At 39.6% G+C, this 22,915-nt stretch overlaps 1 protein-coding gene across 8 annotated transcripts in view; it reads right to left on the bottom strand.

The window, feature by feature from the left end:
- Positions 1-22,915, bottom strand: part of FRY (FRY microtubule binding protein) — a 444,482-nt gene that overhangs the window by 182,903 nt on the left and 238,664 nt on the right. For all 8 annotated transcript variants that reach the window (XM_045978039.1, XM_045978033.1, XM_045978035.1 and 5 more), the window contains one exon: positions 11,312-11,365. In XM_045978039.1, the coding sequence (XP_045833995.1) occupies positions 11,312-11,365 (54 nt within the window). Of the gene's footprint in view, positions 1-11,311; positions 11,366-22,915 lie in introns of those variants that run through there.

Here is a 22,915-nt window from a genome sequence, read left to right as displayed (position 1 = left end):
AAATGATAACCCCCAGGGCCGATGAGACAGTGTTTAAAAAGGCATGTTCAAACACAACCGATCAATGAAAAAAATTGGCCTAACCTATCTGGAAGGAAATTTGGAAATGCAGATCAAGAACCTTATAAATGGCATTCTCGGTAAGCTCATTCTTAGGAATTTATCTCAAATACACAATTAGAGGTAAGATTGTTCAGGAAAACATTACATATTACATAAAAAATGGGAACACCTTAAATGTCCAACTATGTGAAAATGCCTTCATACAATGTGGAGTGTGATGTAGATGACCTCTGAAACCATTAAAAATCACAGTCCAAAAATATTTAATGACATGAAAATGTTCATAATATGTTAAGTGGAAGAAGAATTAAAACAATCATTTAATTGGTAACATTCCGACTCAGTGCAGACACTACATAAGTATGCATATCCAGAAAAGATAACTAGGAAGAGATATACCGACATACTGAGAGCGCACCTGAAAATCAGGAATCCTCAGGACAGAGAGATCACTAGAGGAGAGGTGGATGGGAGTTAAAGAGACATGAAGGTAGGATTTTTACTTGCGCCTTTTATAGAAAGGGTAGAAATACTAGGTAAGAGCCAAGGAAAAAACTAAGCAAAGACTCAAAGGCCAGAAGCCTATGGTGATTAAGGTATAAAATAATTGTTTGTTCATAATAATTACAGTGATTAATTTAGTGAAAGTTTTGAGTGAACTGAGAGAAGAAATATTTGGTTGGTGTAGGGACTCTGGTATATCAGAGTGAAGAAAAATACTGCTGAAAATCTTGAGCTAAAACTAAATCATAGCAAGTACTTAATGCTAGTCTGAAGAATTTCAGTTTTCTTCTCTAGAAAATGGGAAGCTTCTACAGATTTCTGAATAGGAAAATAAGCCCACTGACTTGTTGAGGAGGTTTAATTCAGCAGTGATGTGTAGGCTGGACCAAAGAGGTTTGCCAACAAGCGTGGTTAGGAGCGCGAGCATGCGTGCGCGCGCACACACACACACACACCCCTGAACTGAAGGAGGTTATTGCCACAGTTCCAGGCACACAGTGATCATGGCTTGAGCAGGGAGATGGCAGAAGAAATGGAAAACCTTAGTTAACTTAAAATGTTTCTCTAGTTAAGCTGGAGAGGCTTAACTTCTTTTTATAAGGGAAACTAGAGCAATGGGAGCTGAAGTGCTTCGTGTCAATGGGACTTTCCACTGTCAGCTTTAAAAGCAGCTCTAAGATTGAACACAACGATTATGAGTTCTTCCTCAGATTCTCTTTCTTGAGAGCCTTATTTCTTGCTCTCTCTTATGATTGTGGTTTTACGGACATACACAAAATTATACATTATCTTTAGCTATGGTTTATTATCAGTTCAGAACTAAATAGGCTATTGCATTCTGCCTGCCCTGGGAACAAAATCACCAGTAGTTTTTTTTTTTTAATTGAAAAATTATTATTATTATTTTTTAAAATAGCCCTCCTCACACACACTGTAATATTCACAGCCACAACATATTCTCTCTTTGTTCCTGTGGATACAACAGTGGGAAATTTGGGGAGGAAAGCAAATTAATGGCATGTCCCGGGGGTAATTTCCAGGTTCTCTCTAACGTTCCCTCAGCACAAGAAAGGATACTTCTCCAATCACCACCATCTCATCTCGTATTTTGAATTGGGAAATGAAGGGGATTCCTCCCAGAAGGGAAAAAAATCAGAATTCAGAGTTCTTCACTATGGGTTAATTCTGTCTTAATTATCGCATATGTAATAAAATCCCCAACCATCCACTCTAATATTTCAGTAATTTAAAAATACTTGTGTAAGTCTGGACGAGACTTAAGGAGACACGATGACTAAATATAATGTGGTATGTTAGATGGTATCCTGGAACTGAAAAGAGATGTTTGGGAAAAAGAAATAAAATGCAAATACAGAATTTAGTTACTAATAATGTACCAATGTTGGCTTCTTAGGCGTGACAAATACACATGGTAATGAAAGGTGTTAATAAAAAGAAACTGAGTGCAGGAAACATGATAACTATCTGTACTATCTTTGCCCCTTTTCTGTAACTATTCACAAAAGTTTAATTAAAAAACACTTGTGTGGGATAATTACATGCTTCTGTTATTTACTACAGAGCCATAAATGTGACCTAAACTTATGTCTGCCCCTTAATCATCACTGGGTAGAGCACACAATATTTAGCTAATTACACCTACTTAGGTGTAACCCACATGCTCCACAGGGAATGTCAGGAGTATTCATTAAACCTCAGCCGTAATAATTTTTTCTACCCATTAAAGGCATCTCGAAGCCGTTCTTGCTTTCTATCTACTGGACATACTTTCCATGGCAAATACACTGAGACCATCTTAGAAGAGATGAAAGGTCAGATTGGGGTGGATGTGTGTGTTTTTTCCATCTCTCTGTTACTGCCCTTTTGAGTCCAGGCTTTCAGGAAGGAAGGGTGGAATTTGCAAAGACCTGGCCCTCAAAGCTCAGGAAGGGAGGAAGGCCTAGCTGGCTTCTTGGTTACTCAACTCCTTCATTTACGGGAAGCAGAGCCAATGGTGAGATGAATTCTAGCTCTGTGCTGCTGTTGAAAGGGGGCAGGCCCATTTACAAAGATGTTCTTGTTGCATTTAAATGATCATATTCTTCCATCATAGATGAGCTAGGTACTGGGCAGCCTGAGGAGATGAAGTGTACAGAATCACAGAACTATTTCATGCTGGTGTTTTCTTTCTGGGGGGATAGAGGGGGGATGCTAAATGTACTCTGCAAAGGTTTCTTGATGTTTATTTTGGCATTTTATGTATAAATAGGCTAAAAGAGACTGTCCATTATGCTGTAGGTAAGACATTAATTTTTTCATAAGCATTTTATTATACTTGCTGAATGCAAAGAAGGAAACTTTACATAAATATTTGAATAATTACTCAGTGGAGTCACTCCGTATCTTACAGTTATAAGGTTGACTTGCCCTGAGTGGCACATTTCGTGAATAAATTTTAAACTAACTTCATTGATAGTTTAATTTTTCAAACTAGTTCAGATGGCCAAATACCTGGGGGTCAGGGTACTCTCTAGGTAATACCACAAAATGCTGATATAGTACAGTAATTCAAATGCAATTTTGTTTTACTTGATCATCTATCATACTAGTGCTAGATAATCTAGCATTCAGTCAGCGGTGACAGATAACAAAGGCTTAAGAACAATTTCTTACAAAAACTTAAAATTGTATAAGTCTATATAGTTAATCTATTTTTCCTGAAAATTAGGAAAATATCTGTATTATTTGACTTTAATATATTAGTCCATTTTATGGAACGCCCTGTTCCACTGGGGAATAATTTAGGAAACACTGAATAATACTAATAGGAACCCAATGCCAGTTAATTTGGCTTTACTCTTGATGGCTTATATTTTTCATTTATACATTTTAAATAGATTTTGACTGAACTGTAGCATTAGAATCAGTGCTGAAGCACTAGAATTTCATCTGCTTTCTTTCTGGAAAATTACTGCTACCCAAGATGGTAAAAAGTTATTTTCACTCTCTTACAGATGTATGGATTTATTTTACCATGTGTGTCCTGTTTATGGATGGCATTTTGCCATATTAAGACACTGAGGTGCTACAAAATATGTAAATATTTAACATCGAGAGGAAAACCCCAGTAGAAGTTCCTTAGAATGTCTGAGCAAATTATTAGGAATTTGCAGAGATGACACTAGGAAAGGGTATGTCACACTGACTTGCGAATAAGCTGCCACCTAAATAATGTTCTCAGAATGCCCTATGTGATGACTGATCGGTCACAAGCCATGTTTTCATAATTTCATTAGTGTACTGGGAAGATCAGATGGTCCTGAGTTCAAGTTACAGCTCTGTCCTTTATTGCCTGTGTGAGCTTGGGTGTGTCCACTTCCCTGAGGCTCTATGTTTCCAGCTGTAAAATGGGACGGAAGAATACTTGGCCCACTGGGTTTTTTCTGAAGGCTAAATGAGATACTATAAAGTGTAGGGCACATAACAGACCTTCAGAAATGTCTATTTCTATTTTCCTCTTCCATTTCTAAATATTCAAAATGAAGCCCAGACATAAAAAGTTTTGACTTTGAGAGGATCATAGGCTAAGTTAATAACAGAAAAAACGATAGAAATTATCGACGGAATTTTACTTATCAGAGCTGATATTGTTAAAAAAGAAAAAAGAAAAAGAAAAGAAAGGAAAAAGAAAAAAGATCCACCTGCCTCTCATCTAAGCACAAAGATATCAGGGCCTCCGTTAGAACCCTTGTAGCTTGGCTTTTGTTTCCACACTTTTCTGGCCCCAGAAGATACAAACATGGGGCCTTTCAAATGCTTCTTTGTTGAGGGGTCTGAGCAATGCCTGTCCTATGTTTGCACCATAAGAGAAAGGTAGGGAGCACCGGGCTCCCTGGGTTTTACTGCGGGCAACAGCTCACTATCCTGGAACCAGAATCAATAGTTTGAACAAAACCAATTATTGGGAGGCCAACTTATACATACATCAGTCTCTTAGGAACCACGACCATCTGAAAGCATGGAGCCCAAATGCAAGTGTAGAATGGACAGAACCACCAGCAGAAAGACAGTGTTAAGCTCTTGTGCTTCAGTCAGCATAAGAGGGTTCCATAAAACACACGTGGGCCTCATTTGATTCTGCTCTCCTCTCCCTCACCAGAGGACCTTCCCTTCTTCTGGCCAAATTCTCAACCAGCCAAGCATTGGTGATGTTTCCTCTTCCTGCCTCACTTCTTCCTTTCTGACACCCGATTTCTGCTCTTGCCACACTCCCCAAAACCTCTATATAAAACATCAGAAAGGGCAAACCTACTGGGCAACCAACAGACCTTTGCAGTCATTCCCCCTCAAGTCTCCTGAGCAAATGACACTCTTTCTCATGTTCAGCTTGAACTGCTTTCCTCCCCAGGGTTCGGTAATGCTGCCCGTCTTATTCCCCCTATACTCTCTTATCTCCCTCCCGTATGGTTATTTATGCAGCGCCAAAGCACAGTAAGACAATTCACCTGTGAAAACTAGGATTTAGATTCTTGTTCTGGTTGTTCCGGCACCAGCTCTTTGGGGAGTGATCATATCTTACGACACAAAGAGGAAATAACTTTCACTTACTGTATGTGACTGTTTCAAGAAACAAAGTCTGAGCAGAAAACATCATGTGGCATACAGTTGTTGCTGTCATGTGACTTATTGCATGTTTAGGTCATTATTAGATAGAAGCCAAAGTCTAGAGCCAAGGACAGACAAACTTGATAACAAAGCACATGTTTAAAAAAAAAAAAAAAAGGCAAGAAAGCACATGTACCTGGAAGTTATATGAAATAATAACAATTCGGTGACTCCTTTATTCAACAGCCACAATTTCCATCTCGGTGTATAAATGTACCAAGTATCAGGACCTCCTCCACCAGGTGAGGGTTACACACTTCCCCAGATGAGGCTGACTGTGGAGAACTGTTTTCCCCTATTTAAAATGGGTTAATGCAATATTTCAGCTGCCTCTGGTCCCCATTTCCCTGTGTCCGTGCTCATCACAGGTCAGCTACCGTGGCAGTTGAGAATCCAAAATAAAATGCCTTTTACTTTATATATTAAAAAGGACATCCGTAAACTCTGATAACAGAAGAAAGTCACTTGAAGTAAAAAGGGGGAGCTCACCATGCCCTCCATTCATAGGACACCCCCACCAGAGACCACAGAGAGGGAACTCGTCACCAGTACCATGACTGTGTTCTGTCAGGTAGACCGTTTTCCCATTGAAATCTTATACCCGTTCGTAATCAGCCCGCATAACCAAGCTGTGAAAGTGAGTCTCTCAGACTACTTAGTATTAATCTATCGACTATGAAAATGCATTCTACATGTCAATCAATCACATCACAGCCTAAAGCTTTCTCAAAGCTGGTTTCCAGGGAGCAACTAACTGCGGATCTCCGTTCTTCTGTGAGGGTGTCTGCCCAGCTGCCATCATGACCCATCCCTGCCCTGGAAAGCAGCATCTTCTGAGGCTGCTTGCACTTTTTTGGCCACCTTTTTTTTTCTGGGCATTCTTCTGTGGATCCCACTTCCTGATCCTAAACTCTGTTTGCCTGGGATATTCTTCACCCATTTGCTCTGGTCTCTAATCCTTCAGTGTCTGTTGGGTGGCCCCATACATGAATGAGCTCTGGTTATTTCTCCTGAGGTATCCGACCCTCCCTGAAAACTGCATACGTGTAAAATGATTTATAACCTCTCATCAAGCCCAGCGTGTCTCTGTTGGAAGAGCTTCTTATCCATCAGCAAGAGTCCAGACTTCACGGTGTGGCCCCGGAACAACGGGCTTCTGTGTGCCTGTCCCGATTCCGCCCTGACCGCTCCTCTACTACTGTCCTCCGCTACTCACATCCCCGCTTCTTCGTCCACGCAGCTCCTTCTGCCTGGCCTGGTCCAACCCAATTCATCTGGATAACAGATATCTTTAAAATGCCACTGGGCCCCGATTGCCTCCTGTGACATAACTGTCCACCTCTCAGGTGTCTTTCCCTGCCCCCTTGCTGGAGTTCCCACAGCCCTTGAAATGGACCTCTGGTATAGAATTCACGCTGCACTGTTATTTGTGGGGATATCAGCCTTCTTCCTGGGATTGGGAATTCCTTGGGGGCAGGAACTCTGTCTTACTGTTTTTGAATCCCAGAACCTTGTACAGGTCCTAGCACGCTTGGCCACTCAGTATTTGTGGAACTGAATAGAAATGGTTCCAAACCGTGGCTGAAAGCCATAGTTACTTTTTGTTTCTCCTTTAGTTCCATTGCCTCCATTTTAGTTTGGGCCCTTTCAGTCTCAAATCAACACCCAAACTCCTCAAATGCCTCCATACTTCAAAGATCTCTTCATTCACGAACCCCGCTACCTCGGGGTTAACTCCAAGTTGTTACTTTGTTCAAATTGGTCCCAGTATGTCTGAGATAAAGCCCCCTCCCCCACTGTCATTAAAGTCTCCCACAGTCTGATCCTTTCCTACCTGGTCTCTTCCCTAACGCTCCCAGCCAACAGGAAAATTGTGTGTCTCAGTAGAAAACTATGTATCACTCAGAGCTCACCTCTCTAGGGGTTATCTAATTTGAGTCTGCAAGAGCTCTGCACCTTTTAATGCCTTTGAGCTATTTTTAAATTGTGCATATGATAGACTACTGATAGCAATGCCAAAGATTCTTGTCTACAGACAGAAAAAAGACACTGTGCCCAGTGAAGGTTCAATTGACTTCATTCTCCCACTATTGAAAAAAGCCAGTTTTGCCTCTGATTGTGCATTCATTTCAATACAATAAATAGTATTCTTTATTGGGCATTTGGTCAAAACTCTATGATATCTGGCAAATATAGGTAATACCTAATATCCAGTCTATTCTTCTTCCTTAGTTATAAAACACCTGATTTTTTTTTTAATAGGCCCCATGCCCAGTGGGGAGGCCAATGCAGGGCTTGAACTTATGACCCTGAGATGGACACCTGAGCTGAGATCAGGAGTTGGATGCTTAACTGACTGAACCACCTAGGTCCCCCAAAATACCAGATTTTAGGTGGACAAATGATTGCTCAAAATAAAATTTCCTAATCTTTCCTATAGCTGTGTGTGCTATGGGATTAAGATCTCGCCAACTGAATATGAGAAGTGGTATGTGCAATGTTGAGACTTTCTGGTTTTTTTGTTCATTTGTTTATTTGCCTATAACTCTTTTCCTATTTCTCCTTCCTATTGCTTGGAATACAGAAATAATGGCTGAACTCTAGAAGCCAAACTGGACTATGAGATGAGCCACACACAAGACAACAAAAATAAGATAAAGATACTAGACTGATCTGCTTTGTATTTCTTGAATGTGAGAGTGGAAGACGCCATCTTATCCAAGTCGCTGTTATTTTATGCGTCATTTGCAGGGAAACCAAATCTTGACTGCTACAGGATCTGAGATCCCTTACCTGTTAAAAACTCCCCTCTAAATTCTCGCCACCTTAGTTTTTAGATGTAGAAACATGTTATAGCGTAAAAAGCACTGGCTTTATAGTCTGAACATCCCCTTCAGCCACACGGTGTTGGGCAAGCTGAGACTCACTCCCGTGAAATGTAAAATCGGGATGATGATGGTGGTGGTGGCTGCTGCTTGGGGTTGTTGGAAGTAGTGAGTGATGTCAGCTGAGAGCATGCGTGAGAAGGGGCTTCATAAATTATAAGGTATTACACGATTTTTTATTTTGTTTCTATTTCTAGCAAGAGAAAAATGAATCATGAGCTTGTTAAGTGGAGGAGTAAACAGGACTGCCTGGGATCAGGCACCAGAAGTGCAGAAGCTCAGTTCTTTCTAGTTTGTCCTTCATGTCAAGTGACATTTAAAAGGAAGAAACTGATAAAAATATTCTCTGAACAGGGACCGACTGCATTCTACTCAAAGGATGTACTTAGCCTAGTGCCTGTCCTCTGGTAAGTACTACATGAATACCTCTTCTATGTTAATACTGCTCCCATGATCCTAACAACGGAGTCTACGCCACGCAAGGTGACATCACCAGCATACTCTTTTCGCGTAGACGGACCTCTGTGTGAATCCAAATTAAATCTTACTGTTTGCTATTAGAACAAGAGGAATTATATAACTTAAATGTTTAGTTTAATTTTTAAAAATCAATTTACATGTTTTAATTTAATTCAATTGTTTTAATTTAATTAAATTTAATTAATTTAAATGTTTTAATTTAAATGTTTAATTTAAATGTTTTAATTTAAATGTTTAATTTAAATGTTTAAATGTCAAAAGATTAAGAGAGCTTGATACAACCATGACATTGTCAATGGAACCTCCACTGTTATAATTTGCTGGCAAAACAGTAAAGGGGCACAGATGGGTCTATTTCCACCAAGTTTCCTCCTGGTCCCAGAGTCTTGCTACCTCTTTAAAATGAGATAGACTTTGTAGGTTGCCTCCTGGTTCATGTGTAAATTTATGATTTAATGATGAGAGGGTAATCTTATGTGTCTTATTTGAAAGTTCTCAGTGGCCATTTTCCTACTGATTCTCTCACCAAGCGTCTTTGGTACAGAGAGCTGTGTTAGGGAGCAGGGCCGCTCAAGCTTTTAATGTGTGTATGGGTCACCTGGGGATCCCGTTAAGCTGCAGAATCTGATTCAGGAAGATCTGGGACAGGGCGGAGATTCTGCATTTCAACATTCTGTGCAACAAGGTTAAAAGTATTATAGCTAATTAAAGTGGCAAAGTCGGGATTTAAACCTGGTCTAATTCCAAATGCTATCCCTCTCCCACAAGGCTGAAATGCAGAAAGAGAGGGCTGAATAACAAGCGGGAAATTGTGTTTAAGCCAAATCATTTGAGATAACTATTATCCACAATGTTAAAATTTAGAAGTACTATTTTCCCAGAGAATAGAGAAAGATATACATTAAGCTGGAGAGAATTAATTTTGTTTTTGAGGAAAGGACAGTGATATCCTAGGACAGGAATATCTAGGAGAGAACTAGGTTAGAATACAGACAGAGAACATAAAATAGAGTGAAAAATTATGGACAACAGATAATAAATACTTAAAAAAAAAGATTTTATTTACTTATTTGAGTGAGAGAGAGAGAGCGCACAAGAGAGAGCACAAGCAGGGGGGAGTGGAGAGGGAGAGAGAAGCAGACTCCCTCTGAGCAGTGACCCGCAAGGCAGGGCTTGTTCCCAGAACTCAGAGATCTTGACCTGAGCCAAAGGCAGACACTTAACCCTTGAGCCACCCAGGAGCCTCAAATATTTACATTCTTAAGGAAAAGAGAAAGAGCCACAACTTGCCCTATTTCCAAAATAATGACCCCAAATGTTCGATCAGGGTATCTGACCACCCTAGCACCCACCAGATGACAACTAAGCATGATATGACAAGAGAAGACAGAGATGAAGCACATACTCCATTTTGCTAGTGTTCCAGAACACAGCTAGCTCCACCAGCACCAGAGAACAAACCCAGCGCCACACTAGCACTCGGACACTGACCGCGAGCACAAGCCATTTCCCTCAGCGAATAGCTCATACAATAGAAAATGTAGCATTCAATCTCTATAACCAGTCCTTACAGGGCTTTTGTTTTATTTTGTTTTTCAAAAAATACTTTATTTGAGAGAGAGAAAGAACACGAGCTAGCCGGGGGGACAGGAGAGGAAGAGGCAGAGAGAGAAGAGCCCCATGTAGGACTCAATCCCAGGACTCTGGAACCATGCCCTGAGCCAAAGGCAGACCGTTAACTGACAGAGTCACCCAGGCACCCCCAGTCCTTACAGTTTTGGACTGAACAGGTCTGGACTTTAACAGCCAGAGAACTTTCCTTCTGATTCCACATGAAAGTCAACTGCCACAAGTGCATCTCTGTGTGTTTTCCATAAGACAAGAAAACCCCCACCATATCAGATCAGACTGTGGTGCATCCAGCAGTGTTCTGTGTCTACCACTGGCTCCAAGTGAGGTTTTAGAAGGACGACATGCTGTCTTCTCTGCCGTTAACTGCGTACGTTCAGGAAACACCACCAACACATCTCTCACTTCCTCTGATGAATATTTGAAGCCTCTAGTTAGTGATGCAGGATCTGGCAGGCCCTGATTTCCTCTGCTTATTACCTGCTGTTGAGAGCAGGATGTCCTTTTACTAGTCCTGATCTACTTTCCAAAAGACTTTCTTTATATTTATCCTGACTTAAATTGTTTTGTTCATGTTCTCTATTAGAATCTAAGTTACTAAATTGTCTCACAGTTATTGTTTAAGTGATTTTTCTCTCACAATATTGTGAATTCTTGAAGGGTTAAAACTTGTCAATTTTGTACTTTGTAGCATGGTGTCCAGCAAATAGTGGGCATTCAAAAAAAAAAAAATCTGGGTGAAAATATAATAAGATCTACCAAATTTTGGAGAAGTTCCTTTATCTTTTCCTAGTTTCTTTAATTCTGGTATATAAAGATTTAGGAAATGATCAGTTGAGGGCTTATTTGGATTATCCCAACATATTCCCATTCTTTCCAGTTCAAATCAATAGACAGCTACTGAATGCCTGCTCTAAGCCATAATTGCAAAAGCTGAAAGACATAGTTCCCAAGATCATATCTCTGTATCCTCTTTGAGGAAGTTAATCAATACACTAATAATGAGCATGGAGCCCTTGTCTTTTTTGCATTTTGAAATAAATAAAAACCACAACATAATATGTATATAATGTCTTATTACATACTTGGTCAAATTGGGGATCTTCTCCACGTTGTAGAGATTTTGTCAATGGCTTTTCCTAGAAAGAAAAAGAATAAATTAATAGATGCTTTTAAACAGTATAAAAAGTGCTATTATTGTTAAAATTTTTCTGATTTACTTCTCCCTTAATGGGACAGAGGTACCAATTTTTAAAGGAGAAACTCTTCCTTAGCTATTCTGACCTTAATACGTAGTGTTTGACTGTTACCATGATTCTTACTATCTATCTTAACATATACCTCTTTGACCAAAACCTTAAAAATTTGATGTTCTAAGTGACCCAGAGTTCTTAATGGAAACTACATAATGGAAACTACATAATAAAAACTATGGAATTCACGTGAAAAATTTTACTGTCTATCCTGGGACTTGACATACAATAAAAAGTTGAAAAAAAAAACTTACAGGATCCATATGAAAATTTTATTATCTATGCTGGTACTTGACATATAATAAAAAGCCAAAAGTGATACACTATTTCTAGTCCCTAGATTCAGAAACAAAATAAGGTCTCTACACTTACTATGTGTAACTTGTGAATTTGAGGCGTGCTATCTGACTATGCCATATCCAAATCTCTGCAGAAATAATCTGGGCAGTGACAAAGGTCTACCAAAATCATTTTTCCTAATCATTATACCTTTGCTTACAGTAGAAGGCCTCAAATGACTTTCTAGCAGGACATTTTAAGGACAATGGTTTATCCTTATGGGTCCCTTGTTTTCCTTTTCTTTTCTGTTTTTGGTATGGGAGTTAATACTGTTCCCAAATTTGATTCAGGATGAGAAAGCATGTAAAAGTTATATATGGAAACAACAGTAAGTTTTACTTTAGCCAGTGCAGATGTCCTAAAAGACTTCATTTGCATGTTGCCAATCACATGACCCTCTCTCCCTACCTCACTTCTCCAATCTTCTCCTCCACCTGAAAAGGTAATATACAACTAAGGCAGAGGGCAAACCCACCTCCATACACCCCATAGAGTTTTTGTTCCTGAAGAAGCGTACACAAACAGTGGACATAGTCTGGGTATCTGATCTTTAACCATGAGCCATATAAATCAATTGTGCTGTCTCCTTTGCAAAATATACAGCTTCTAAATGTGTATTCTTCTAAAATAAAGAGAAAGCTGTGTTCTTAAGCACTAACAGACATTTTTCTCTTCAAAGTATGCTATCTAGAACACACTGGTGGGAGAGTGGATACAAAAACATAGGCGAGAATACAGAACAATTAAAGAAGCCCCAGATTCAATTGATGATACAAAAAGGCAAATTTCGCAATGAAATTGGGAAGTATTTCCTGTATATGTGAAGGTTATAACGTCATCCGAAGTTCTTTTTAAAACCAGTTAAATTAAAAGTATGAAAATTAAAGACGTGACGACGGGTGGTGCCAGTCCCACAAACACCCTTGGAACAAACCCAGTAGAAGCATTTCTAGTCACTGTTTTATTTATTCACCACTCAACAGTAACTGGGGGCTCACCACGCTACCTGTTGGGGGAGTGCTGAGGAACACGTGGTTCCTGCCATTAGGGAGAAAAGTCTGAAATGGAAAAGTAGTCAATGACCTCTTAGGACTGTTGTCTCTACTTGTTCATTATTCAGATCTCAGTCCAACTGTCATTTCCTCAGAGAAGTGTTCTGTGCATCTTCTCTGAACACCAGGGGTACCCACACCCCCAACCCTCAGACACTTGCAAAACTCTGTACACTTTTCCTTTCATAGCACTCACCATAGTGTAAAGTCACATCGCAGTGTAGAATCATGTGTGATTACATGTGCATGAGGGATGAGCTAAGTGCCATCCCCTCTAGATACAAGACCCAGAAATTCAGGAGCTCTGCTGCTCTGATGCCTAAAGGTTACAGAACACAGCCTTGCTCGGCGATGGCTAAAGGTGTGCCAAATTAATAAGAGATCTGCCAAATTAATAAAATAATAAAATAATCCAGTTTCTTCAAATAGGAGATCTCCTGATTTGCATGTGTGTTTTGTGGTCAGTTAAAAACAAATTTTTAATAGACTTTGATTGTGGCAAATATATGTGATGTAAAATTTGCTACTGTAACGATTTTTAGGTGCACAATTCAATAGTATTAAGGACATTCATGATATTGTGTGACCATCATCCTTTGTATTTTTAAAAAAACCCTTTTAATGTCAAAAATTTCCCAGGAACTCCCAATTATAAAACACACAATCATACCTCGAGACATACAAGAGAGTAATTTTGTTTTAATATCTGTTGTTTCAAAGGTTACATAGTGACAGAGAGCTCATACTATGCCTTCAATGATAATTTTAGAAGTTTTGTACTATACTAGCAACAGCACTTATTTTCTATACATCAGAGAAAAAGGAATACATCTATATGGGAGACTGTAATTTACTGAGCTGTAGGATAAAGCATAGCACACCTGTGGATCTACAGACTTTTGCAACAAATCAGGAGTTCATACCTGGAGAAATTTCTTTCGCTAATACTTGAAACACAGGATCCTGCTGCAGTGGGGTAAGGTGACTGTGAACGTCTCACACCCTGAAACTTCCCATGCTGAAAGTCTATGTTTTCCCACTATTAAATGGATGGGAATGCCAGTGAGGGTAATATTTTAAACTTACATGTATTTGTAAACATATGAAGGAAACATGGCAAGTTGCTGCTATACCCAAAAGTCATCTATGTCCACTAGCCAAGAACTTGGGTTCAGTGCTTCAACAGAATTAGGAAAGCAGTGTAAAGGCATGTTAACTATTTTTACACAAACATGTTGTCTTCATCATATCTCTGAAGACCTAGTTTAGACATTCCTCCCCAGATTAAGCTTTTTCTCAGTTCTCCCTCAGAGCCACCTGTTGGTCACATGGAACTCTGTTTGCATCTATTCTTGTTAGCATTTCCACTGTGTTGCAACTTGTCTCTCTCCCCACATGCCTAGGACATAGTTGGGACTTATTGCCAGGGTTGTTTTTTTTTTTAAATTTTTATTTATTTTTTAAATTTCTTTTCAGTGTTCCAGAATTCATTGTTTATGCACCACACCCGGTGCTCCATGCAATACATGCTCTCCTTAATACCCACCACCAGGCTCACCCAACCTCCTACCACCCGCCCCTCCAAAACCCTCAGATTGTTTTTCAGAGTCCACAGTCTCTCATGGTTCATCTACCCCTCCAATTTCCCCCAACTCCCTCCTCCTCTCCATCTCCCCATGTCCTCCGCGTTATTTCTTATGCTCCACAAATAAGTGAAACCATATGATAATTGATAATTGACTCTCTCTGCTTGACTTATTTCATTCAGCATAATCTCTTCCAGTCCTGTCCATGTTGATACAAAAGTTGGCAATTCATCTTTTCTGATGGAGGCATAATACTGCATAGTATATATGCACCACATCTTCCTTATCCATTCGTCCATTGAAGGGCATCTTGGTTCTTTCCACAGTTTGGCAACTGTGGCCATAGTTGCTATGAACATTGGGGTACAGATGGCCCTTCTTTTTACTACCACTGCATCTTTGGCGTAAATACCCAGTAGTGCAATTGCAGGGTCATAGGGAAGCTCTATTTTTAATTTCTTAAGGAATCTCCACACTGTTTTCCAAAGTGGCTGCACCAACTTGCATCCTCACCAACAGTGTAAGAGGGTTCCCTTTTCTCCACATCCTCTCCAACACACGTTGTTTACTGTCTTGGCCATTCTAACTGGTGTAAGGTGGTATCTCAATGTGTGTGTGTATGTGTTTTTAAGATTTTATTTATTTATTTGACACAAAGAAAGAGAGATCACAAGTAGGCAGAGAGGCAGGCAGAGAGAGAGGGGGAAGCAGGCTCTCCACTGAGCAGAAAGCCTGATGCAGGGCTCGATCCCAGGACCCTGAGATCACGACCTGAGCTGAAGGCAGAGGTTTTAACCCACTGAGCCACCCAGGCACCCCTCCATGTGGTTTTGTTTTGACTCTCCCTCATGGCTAGTGATGATGAATATTTTTTCATGTCTGTACGTCTTCATTGGAGAAATGTCTGTTCATGTCTTCTGCCCATTTTTTGACATGATTATCTGTTTTGTGTGTGTTGAGTTTGAGGAGTTCTTTATAGATCTTAGATATCAGCCCTTTGTCTGTAGTGTCATTTGCGAATATCTTCTCCCATTCCGTGGGTTGCCTCTTTGTTTAGTTGACTGTTTCCCTTGCTGTGCAGAAGATTTTGATCTTGATGAAGTACCAAAAATTCATTTTTGCTTTTGTTTCCTTAGCCTTTGGAGAAATATCTTGAAAGAAGTTGCTGTGGCCAGTGTCACAGAGTTACTGTCTATGTTCTCCTCTAGGATTCTGATGGATTCCTGCCACACGTTGAGGTCTTTTATCCATTTCGAGTTTATCTTTGTGTACGGTGTAAGATAATGGTAGAGTTTCATTCTTCTACACAAAGCTGTCCAATTTTCCCAGCACCATTTATTGAAGAGGCTGTCTTTTTTTCCATTGTATATTTTTTTCTGCTTTGCCAAAGATTATTTGACCCTAGAACTGAGGGTCCAAATCTGGGCTCTCTACTCTTGCCAGCATTTGTTAAATGACTGAATATATGTCTATGCATTTGGGAAGATAGCTCTGGGCACAGAGAACCAAGCTCATATTTCACCATTCCCAATAACTTCTTTGCATTGACATAGATTTTATCAGTGTCAGGAGGCTTAAAAGTAGACCTAGAAAAGAGAGTATCATGCTGGCTAAATAAAAAGTAGAGAGAAAAAGAAGAAAGTTAGGGAAGAAGGTAGGAAGGGGGGAGAGAAGAGAGAAGAGGAGGGAGGCAAACATGCTCCAGCTCAGAAGAGAGCCTTCTGAATACAGAGCAAGATAAACTGCAGAAGCATGCTTCTGCTTGAGCTTCTCTTGCAGGAGACCAGCTGCATGGGATCTAGAGTCTAAGAATCCAAGGTCTGCATATTCAAGACATCCTGGTTCTCAAAGAGCATTAAATAAGTAGTGAAGTGAAATCAACATAGAAGAAACAACGGGTAAAGAACAAGTAGAAATAGACTATGACAAAAGAGGCTCAAAACAATGGTCTCATTCATCCAATAGAACAGTGTGCTTTTAAGTTTTTTTAAAAAATTCATCTTTTATTTTAATAGCAATTTTACTTATTTACTGAAAATTCATTAATTGAATTGAAAATGTTTATTTAAAAAATCATTGTGAAAAAAACAACCTTGGGGTGATGGGTCCTTGAAAATTCTTAGTGGTCCAAAGCTGGGAGGCCTGAGCCTTGCCCAGAAGCTCCAGCTCACTGGGGGACACTGAATAAAGAGTGAAGCAAACCAAAAACATCGGGAGAGTTGGCATTGAAAGTCAGTGGCTGCTAGCAGCACAGAAAAGAACCAACTAGACATTAAGTCCCTTCTCATGAGAGCGAACTCTATGAAATAGTCTTGACCAAAACAAACAAACAGAAAACCCTACCAAACCTGAGCCTGACCAAGTCTCTGAGGCAAGATCCAGTTTTTAGGAAAGAAAGCAGTTAGAGGAATGTTACACTCTGCCAAAGGGATGCAATCAACAAAATCCAGACTGGAAGGAACTCCGAGGGAAAGAAAAGTATTTTTTTTTTCAATAAATAAGTTGCAGGGGGGAAAAAATGAGAAATGGCGGTGGGAGCAGGGGAGGGAATCCTGTTGATTATTTTTTTTTAAAGATGATTGCAATGTGAGGATCTTAGGTTGGAAAATAAGATCTGTTTTTTAAAAAGTATGATATTCATGAGACTGTTGGAAATTTGAACGCTCTATGGCTATTTGATGATGTTAATGGATGACTGCTAATTTTTTAGGTGTGGTAATGATATAGCTGTTTTGTTTAAAAGACACTGTCTTTCAGAGGTACATGCTGAAATATTCAGAGATGAAATAATACAGTTTCTAGTATTTGTTTCAAATAATGTTCAGGGGAAGTGCAGGGAGAGTGTACCAAATTGGCTGAGTTGATAATTGCTGAAGCTGGCTCATTTACTGTTTCCCTACTTTAGCGATGTTTGAAATTCTCCACAAGAAAATCAAACGCAAAACAAGAGAACATGATGTATCACTTCTGTTGTTGCTTAATTTTTTTTTAACAATATCTCGGTTTTCAAGATAGTATAAGCTACTTCTTAAACCTTATTTGAATAGCACTTATCCAACCATTTATCTTTACCTAATGGAGTTGCAGAAGGGACCCTCTCCCCATTGTTCTCCATATACAGATAGGATTTGGGCAACAGATATGTTGCCTGCTGTGTGAGAAGCAAGACACAGCTCTGTGTGCACTGTGGGCTTTTCTTTGAATTTGCTCTCCCTGAATCAGAGAGCCCTGTGTCCTCACCCATCCAAGAGGGATTTTCTCCTGTTGTGGAGGCTCTTGTAAGGGTTTTTGAGTATTTCCATAAGAAAAGAGAAAGGTCCTTATTTGTGCTTCTCACAACTTGGGAAGCTCCGTCTCCTCTAAGAAAACACAAACTCAGAAAGCTCTTCCATGTCTTATATCTACCTGAAAAGGGCAGAGGAAGGCCACTGACTTCTCCCTCAATTTCCAAACAATTTCAGTGTCTGCTAGCTACATTCTCCCTTCTAGTCTTTTCTCACTTGGCCTTTCTATAATCTAGAGGAGGAAAAACGGCCATATAAGACAGGACAGGGGCAGTTAGACAAGTCTAGAAAAGGCTCATGTATCAAAAGGTGTTCTATTTCTGGGATACCAGGGGCTTATTTAAGAAATCATTTTCTTTTTTGTTTTTCAAAGACATATTTATTTATTTGACAGACAGAGATCACAAACAGAGAGGTAGGCAGAGAGAGGGGGAGGCAGGTTGCCTGCAGAGCAGATAGCCAGGTGCGGGGCTTGATGCCAGGACCCTGAGATCATGACCTGAGCCGAAGACAGAGGATTAACCCACTGAGTCACCCAGGTACCCCAAGAAATCATTTTTTATTTCCAACATTTCCAATTCCAACATTCCTAAACTGAACGCTTAGGGGCCTAAAAAAAAATCCCAAATGTGTTCCATACAGTAGGATTTCGCTAATCTAAAAAAGATCCAAACTATTGTCCTCAGAGATATTTCAATAAATGTGCAAGCCAGCAATGTCACTAGTTATATGAGATTATTTGATTTGTTAAATACATCACCAGTCTTGCTTAAGATGAGATCTTTTAATCTCTTTTAATAATTTTAGCAGTTGGGGGGTGCCTGGGTGGCTCAGTGGGCTAAAGCCTCTGCTTTCGGCTCAGGTCATGATCCCAGGGTCCTGGGATCGAGCCCCGCATCGGGCTCTCTGCTCAGCAGGGAGCCTACTTCCTCCTTTCTCTCTCTGCCTGCCTCTCTGCCTACTTGTGATCTCTATCTGTCAAATAAATAAATAAAATCTTAAAAAAAATGATTTTAGCAGTTGGATGTAGTGGTTCAGTGGATGAGCTTTGGAGACAGAGACTCAAGTCTGAAGCTAGGTCCCCTTATTTATAAACATATGAATTTTACTTAATGTCTGTAACTTTCAGATAACTTTTAGGTAAAATGAATATAAATAATATCAACCTAATCGCAGAGAACAGAAAAATGAATAGTTTTTGGAGTACTCAGTAACTGATAGTCATTACCAATTGAAATTCCTTTAAACAACATTATTACTGGAATTAGACCAGATTAAAATATGTAACCTCTTTCATAATGTTTAGGAGCTGAAACTAAGTTCTACCCATTTTTTTCAGGGTAATGTACACTCCCACTAACATTATTTAAGCTTTAATTTTAGCTTCCTGGAAGTTTCCAAGTATAACTAGAAAGCCGTATTACAGAGAGTAGGAAAAAAAAAACAAACAAACCAAAACATTATAAGGAGAATTGCTCTTCTCAAAAAATAAAAGTCTAAGACTATTAAGTGATTTTAATTCTTAATATGTAATTTAGACGACACCTTTTAATTTAATGGTGGGATGGTTTACAAACAAAACAAAACAAAACCCACCACCAAACTTCTCAAGTCTGGACACGACAGTGTTTTTGTTATAAGAATATGTTTTGGCATAGTTGACTCCGGGGTTTTGATGTTATCAGCAGCGAAATTTTATAATCCACATGTCTGATCTGAGGAGCTAACAATTTTCAGAACTGAACCACCACAGTTCAGGTCTCCAGAACATGAGGGGGAGGGGTAGCGAGCTGCCCCATGGCATAGCGACAGCTCCTCAGAGCAGGGAGCTGTGGGCTCGACTGCTGAAATGCCACCAAAGCATTTCATCCAGAGCCACCAGCTCACGGCAACAGGCACCCCACTTAGTCTGAACTAAAGAAAAACACATTCAAAATATCTTCATGTTTGATATATATTTTTCTCTTCGGATATTATTGGTGCAGCTTTGAGTCAACTTTGGAGACAGATCTAAGGAGTGAGCCTGAGAACGCACAGTTCTGAGTATCAGACAATTTCTCCTCAAAAGACTCTCCCTACATGAGGGGCAATTATGGGATCATTGAACTTATAAGTGGGAGCCCGAGAGACTGTTTTGGTTTTTTGTTTAGGTAAAAAGTGACATCACCCCATGGCATCCTCTCTAGGTTTCTGATAAGACTAATAAGCAGGATTTGGAACACCTGGAGATCTGTGGAAGAAGGATTCTTGTGGAAACTGACACATCCGTGTTTCCCTTTATTCTGTTCTGAATTTAAAATTAATTTTTCAAAGATTTTATTTATTTATTTGACACAGAGAGAGAGATAGGGAGATAGCGTGAGAAAGGGAGAGAGAGAGAGTGAATTTGTGAGCATGAGCAGGGAGGAGGGGCAGAAGGAGAGGGAGAAGCAGCCTCCCTGATGAGTGAGGAGCTGGACATGGCTAATCCCAGGAACCCCAGGATCATGACCGGAGCCAAAGGCAGATGCTTAAATGACTGAACCACCCAGGTACCCCTAAAATAAATTTTTAAACAAAACAATATATGCTTCTGTTCACCCAAAATAATGAAAAAAAAATCTGCAGATCAAGTGAATGATATAGGGCATATCTCAAATCAGTTAAAGGTACTAGCATGTAATATGCTGTGTAGTACCCCATGATATGAGATGTGAGGACAGATTCAAATCTGGAAGAATATTTTGGCACTTAAAAAAAAGAAAAAAAAAAAAAACCTAAAAACTCTCAAGAGAATCTATCCTATTTGCAGCCAGCTTTGCAAATTTCAGTGAAGCCTATTTCTTTGCCAAGTCCAACAGTCCCAAGTTCAAATCCATTATTTGAACAGTAGAGGGGAAACTTCAGTTAAACCCAGCTACAAAGTTAATCTTCATTTTAATTGAACAAGAGAACAGTTCTCACAGGCATTTTTTTTTCTTTTTTGAAACAATGGCAGGTCCAAGAAATGTAAGGTATCACCTTCACTCATCTGTTTCTGGGCTACATTCTACTTTTTTTTTTTGGGTCCCCATACACTGCACTAATGGTGCAGGCTATATCAAGTGAACACTCAGTACATGTGGATGGATCTTGCCCTGCTCATCTGGGACCTTGCTCCATCAGCCAGCTCACCCTCCCTCATCTGTGAGCTCACACACTCTCTCTCTCTCTCTCTCTGCTATCTACATGCTTAGATCTTTTCATCATAGTGTCTGCCTTGACCTCATACTCACTGTTTTCTTACTATGCCCTACTCATCTTTGTTTATCAAGGAATGGTCTGTATGTCCTGTATCCCCTTCTTCCCCTTCAACCACCAGCAATCTGTCTCTTCCATCACCACTAAAAATACTCTCCCTAGAGGCGCCAGTGACTTTCTAAATAAATCTGGTGGCCATTTTTCAGTAGTTTTCATTCAGATCTTTCAGCTGCAATGAGACTCCCTTTTGTTCACTTGAATCACCCCATTTCTCCACCCTTTCACCTCCTACTTCTTTAGGCATCTCTTCTCTGTGTTCTTGAGAGGCTAGTCTTTCTTCTAAAATGTTTATAATCCCCAGGGCTGTCCTTGGAGACTTGACATCAGTCATGTTCTTGATTTTCTTCTGTCACCACTAACATATCACTCACACACACACATACACACACACACACACCCTTCTCAGACCCAGTGAAACCACCTCTCATCAAAAAAAAAAAAAAAAATCCTATATGCCCTTCAAGGTTCATTCATCTCACCACACTTTCCCTGATCACTCCTCTGAGAAGTGACAGCCCAGTTTCACTCCTCCATAGCTCTTCTGATATTCTCCAGCTCTTGTGTACCCAACCAATGTCATCGTAGTTATTCATGGACATATCATTTCCCAAGTAGATCAGAACTTGGACTTTAGAGTCAGTCAAGCTAGGATTTGAATTGGGGAATTAACCCTAACCACTGAACCTTTGGTATGTCATATTAAATCTCTCAGGTTCAGCCTCTCTGACTAAAAATTAGGAGGCCATGGATATAGAAGTTAAGATCAAGAGTCCCAGAGATAGATGGTCCATGATGAATGTCAGCTCCACTTTCTAACTGTGTGACTTTGGAACAGTTGCTTAAATTCTTTGTATGTGAAGTGGGGTAATAAAAGTAATTACCTCATGATGTTGACGTGAAGATTACGTGAATTAATATTATTCAAGTATTAAGAACAGTGCTTGGCATTCAGTGGGCTGTATGCAAACACAGACTGTTACTATTTTTATCCATCTTTTAGGATTAATGTGAAGATTAGTGTGCCTGAAATATGACAGATGAGCAAAAAATTGTAGTCATTCTTCATCTTTTTGTATAATACACGGCATCAATCATTTGTACTTGGAAGCTGAAAAATACCATCTGTGTCTATCCATAAGCTATTACCAAAAATACCTTATAAAACATGCATTCTTATAATTGTTAGCATGATCTATGGATATCAAGAGTTGTGCTGGTTAAAATTGTACTCAAAAATTATTTGTTGAGCCAAATACCCATCAAAAGGTGACTACATAAATACATTGTAGTCTATACATTAAATGGAACTTTACTCAGCAATGAAGATAAATTAATAAACAGTAAAAATGGATGCAACTCAAATACATTATGCTGAGTGAAGAAAACTAGACACAAAAGACTACATTTTTTATAGCTTTCATTTACATGAAGTTCTAGAAAATGGAAATCTATACACAGATCAATGGTTGCCTGAGGCCAGGGGTGGTGGTACATGGCTCACCTGCACAGGGCACAAGAGAACTCATCGGGACAACAGAAATGTTCTTCATTTGGATTGTGGTGGTGTGGACACATGTGTACGAAATTGCTAAAATTCATCGAACCATAGATTTAAAACCCTTGCAGTTGAACATATGTAAACTCTACAGTGATGCTGATTTAAAATAAAACTCTTCATTAGATGAATGAGAAGAAGAATCCTTAAACTGTCTGAATGAGACTTTATTTTCCTGGAAACCAAAATGGAGGAGGGGAGGCAACTGTGACGGTAATGATTTCGCTTTAGGAATGGAAACCACTGCCTTGTTCCCATACTCTCTTGTCATAGCTCATCTAGCCTGAACATGAGCATGGTGCTGTTGGCCTTTGAGGAGCTCATAATATGTTATTCTGCCC

Source organism: Meles meles, chromosome 14 (genome assembly GCF_922984935.1).
Source record: "Meles meles chromosome 14, mMelMel3.1 paternal haplotype, whole genome shotgun sequence".
Taxonomy (NCBI): Eukaryota; Metazoa; Chordata; class Mammalia; order Carnivora; family Mustelidae; genus Meles; species Meles meles.
Note: the sequence above shows the minus strand (reverse complement) of the source record. Positions and strands in the feature narration are given on the sequence as shown.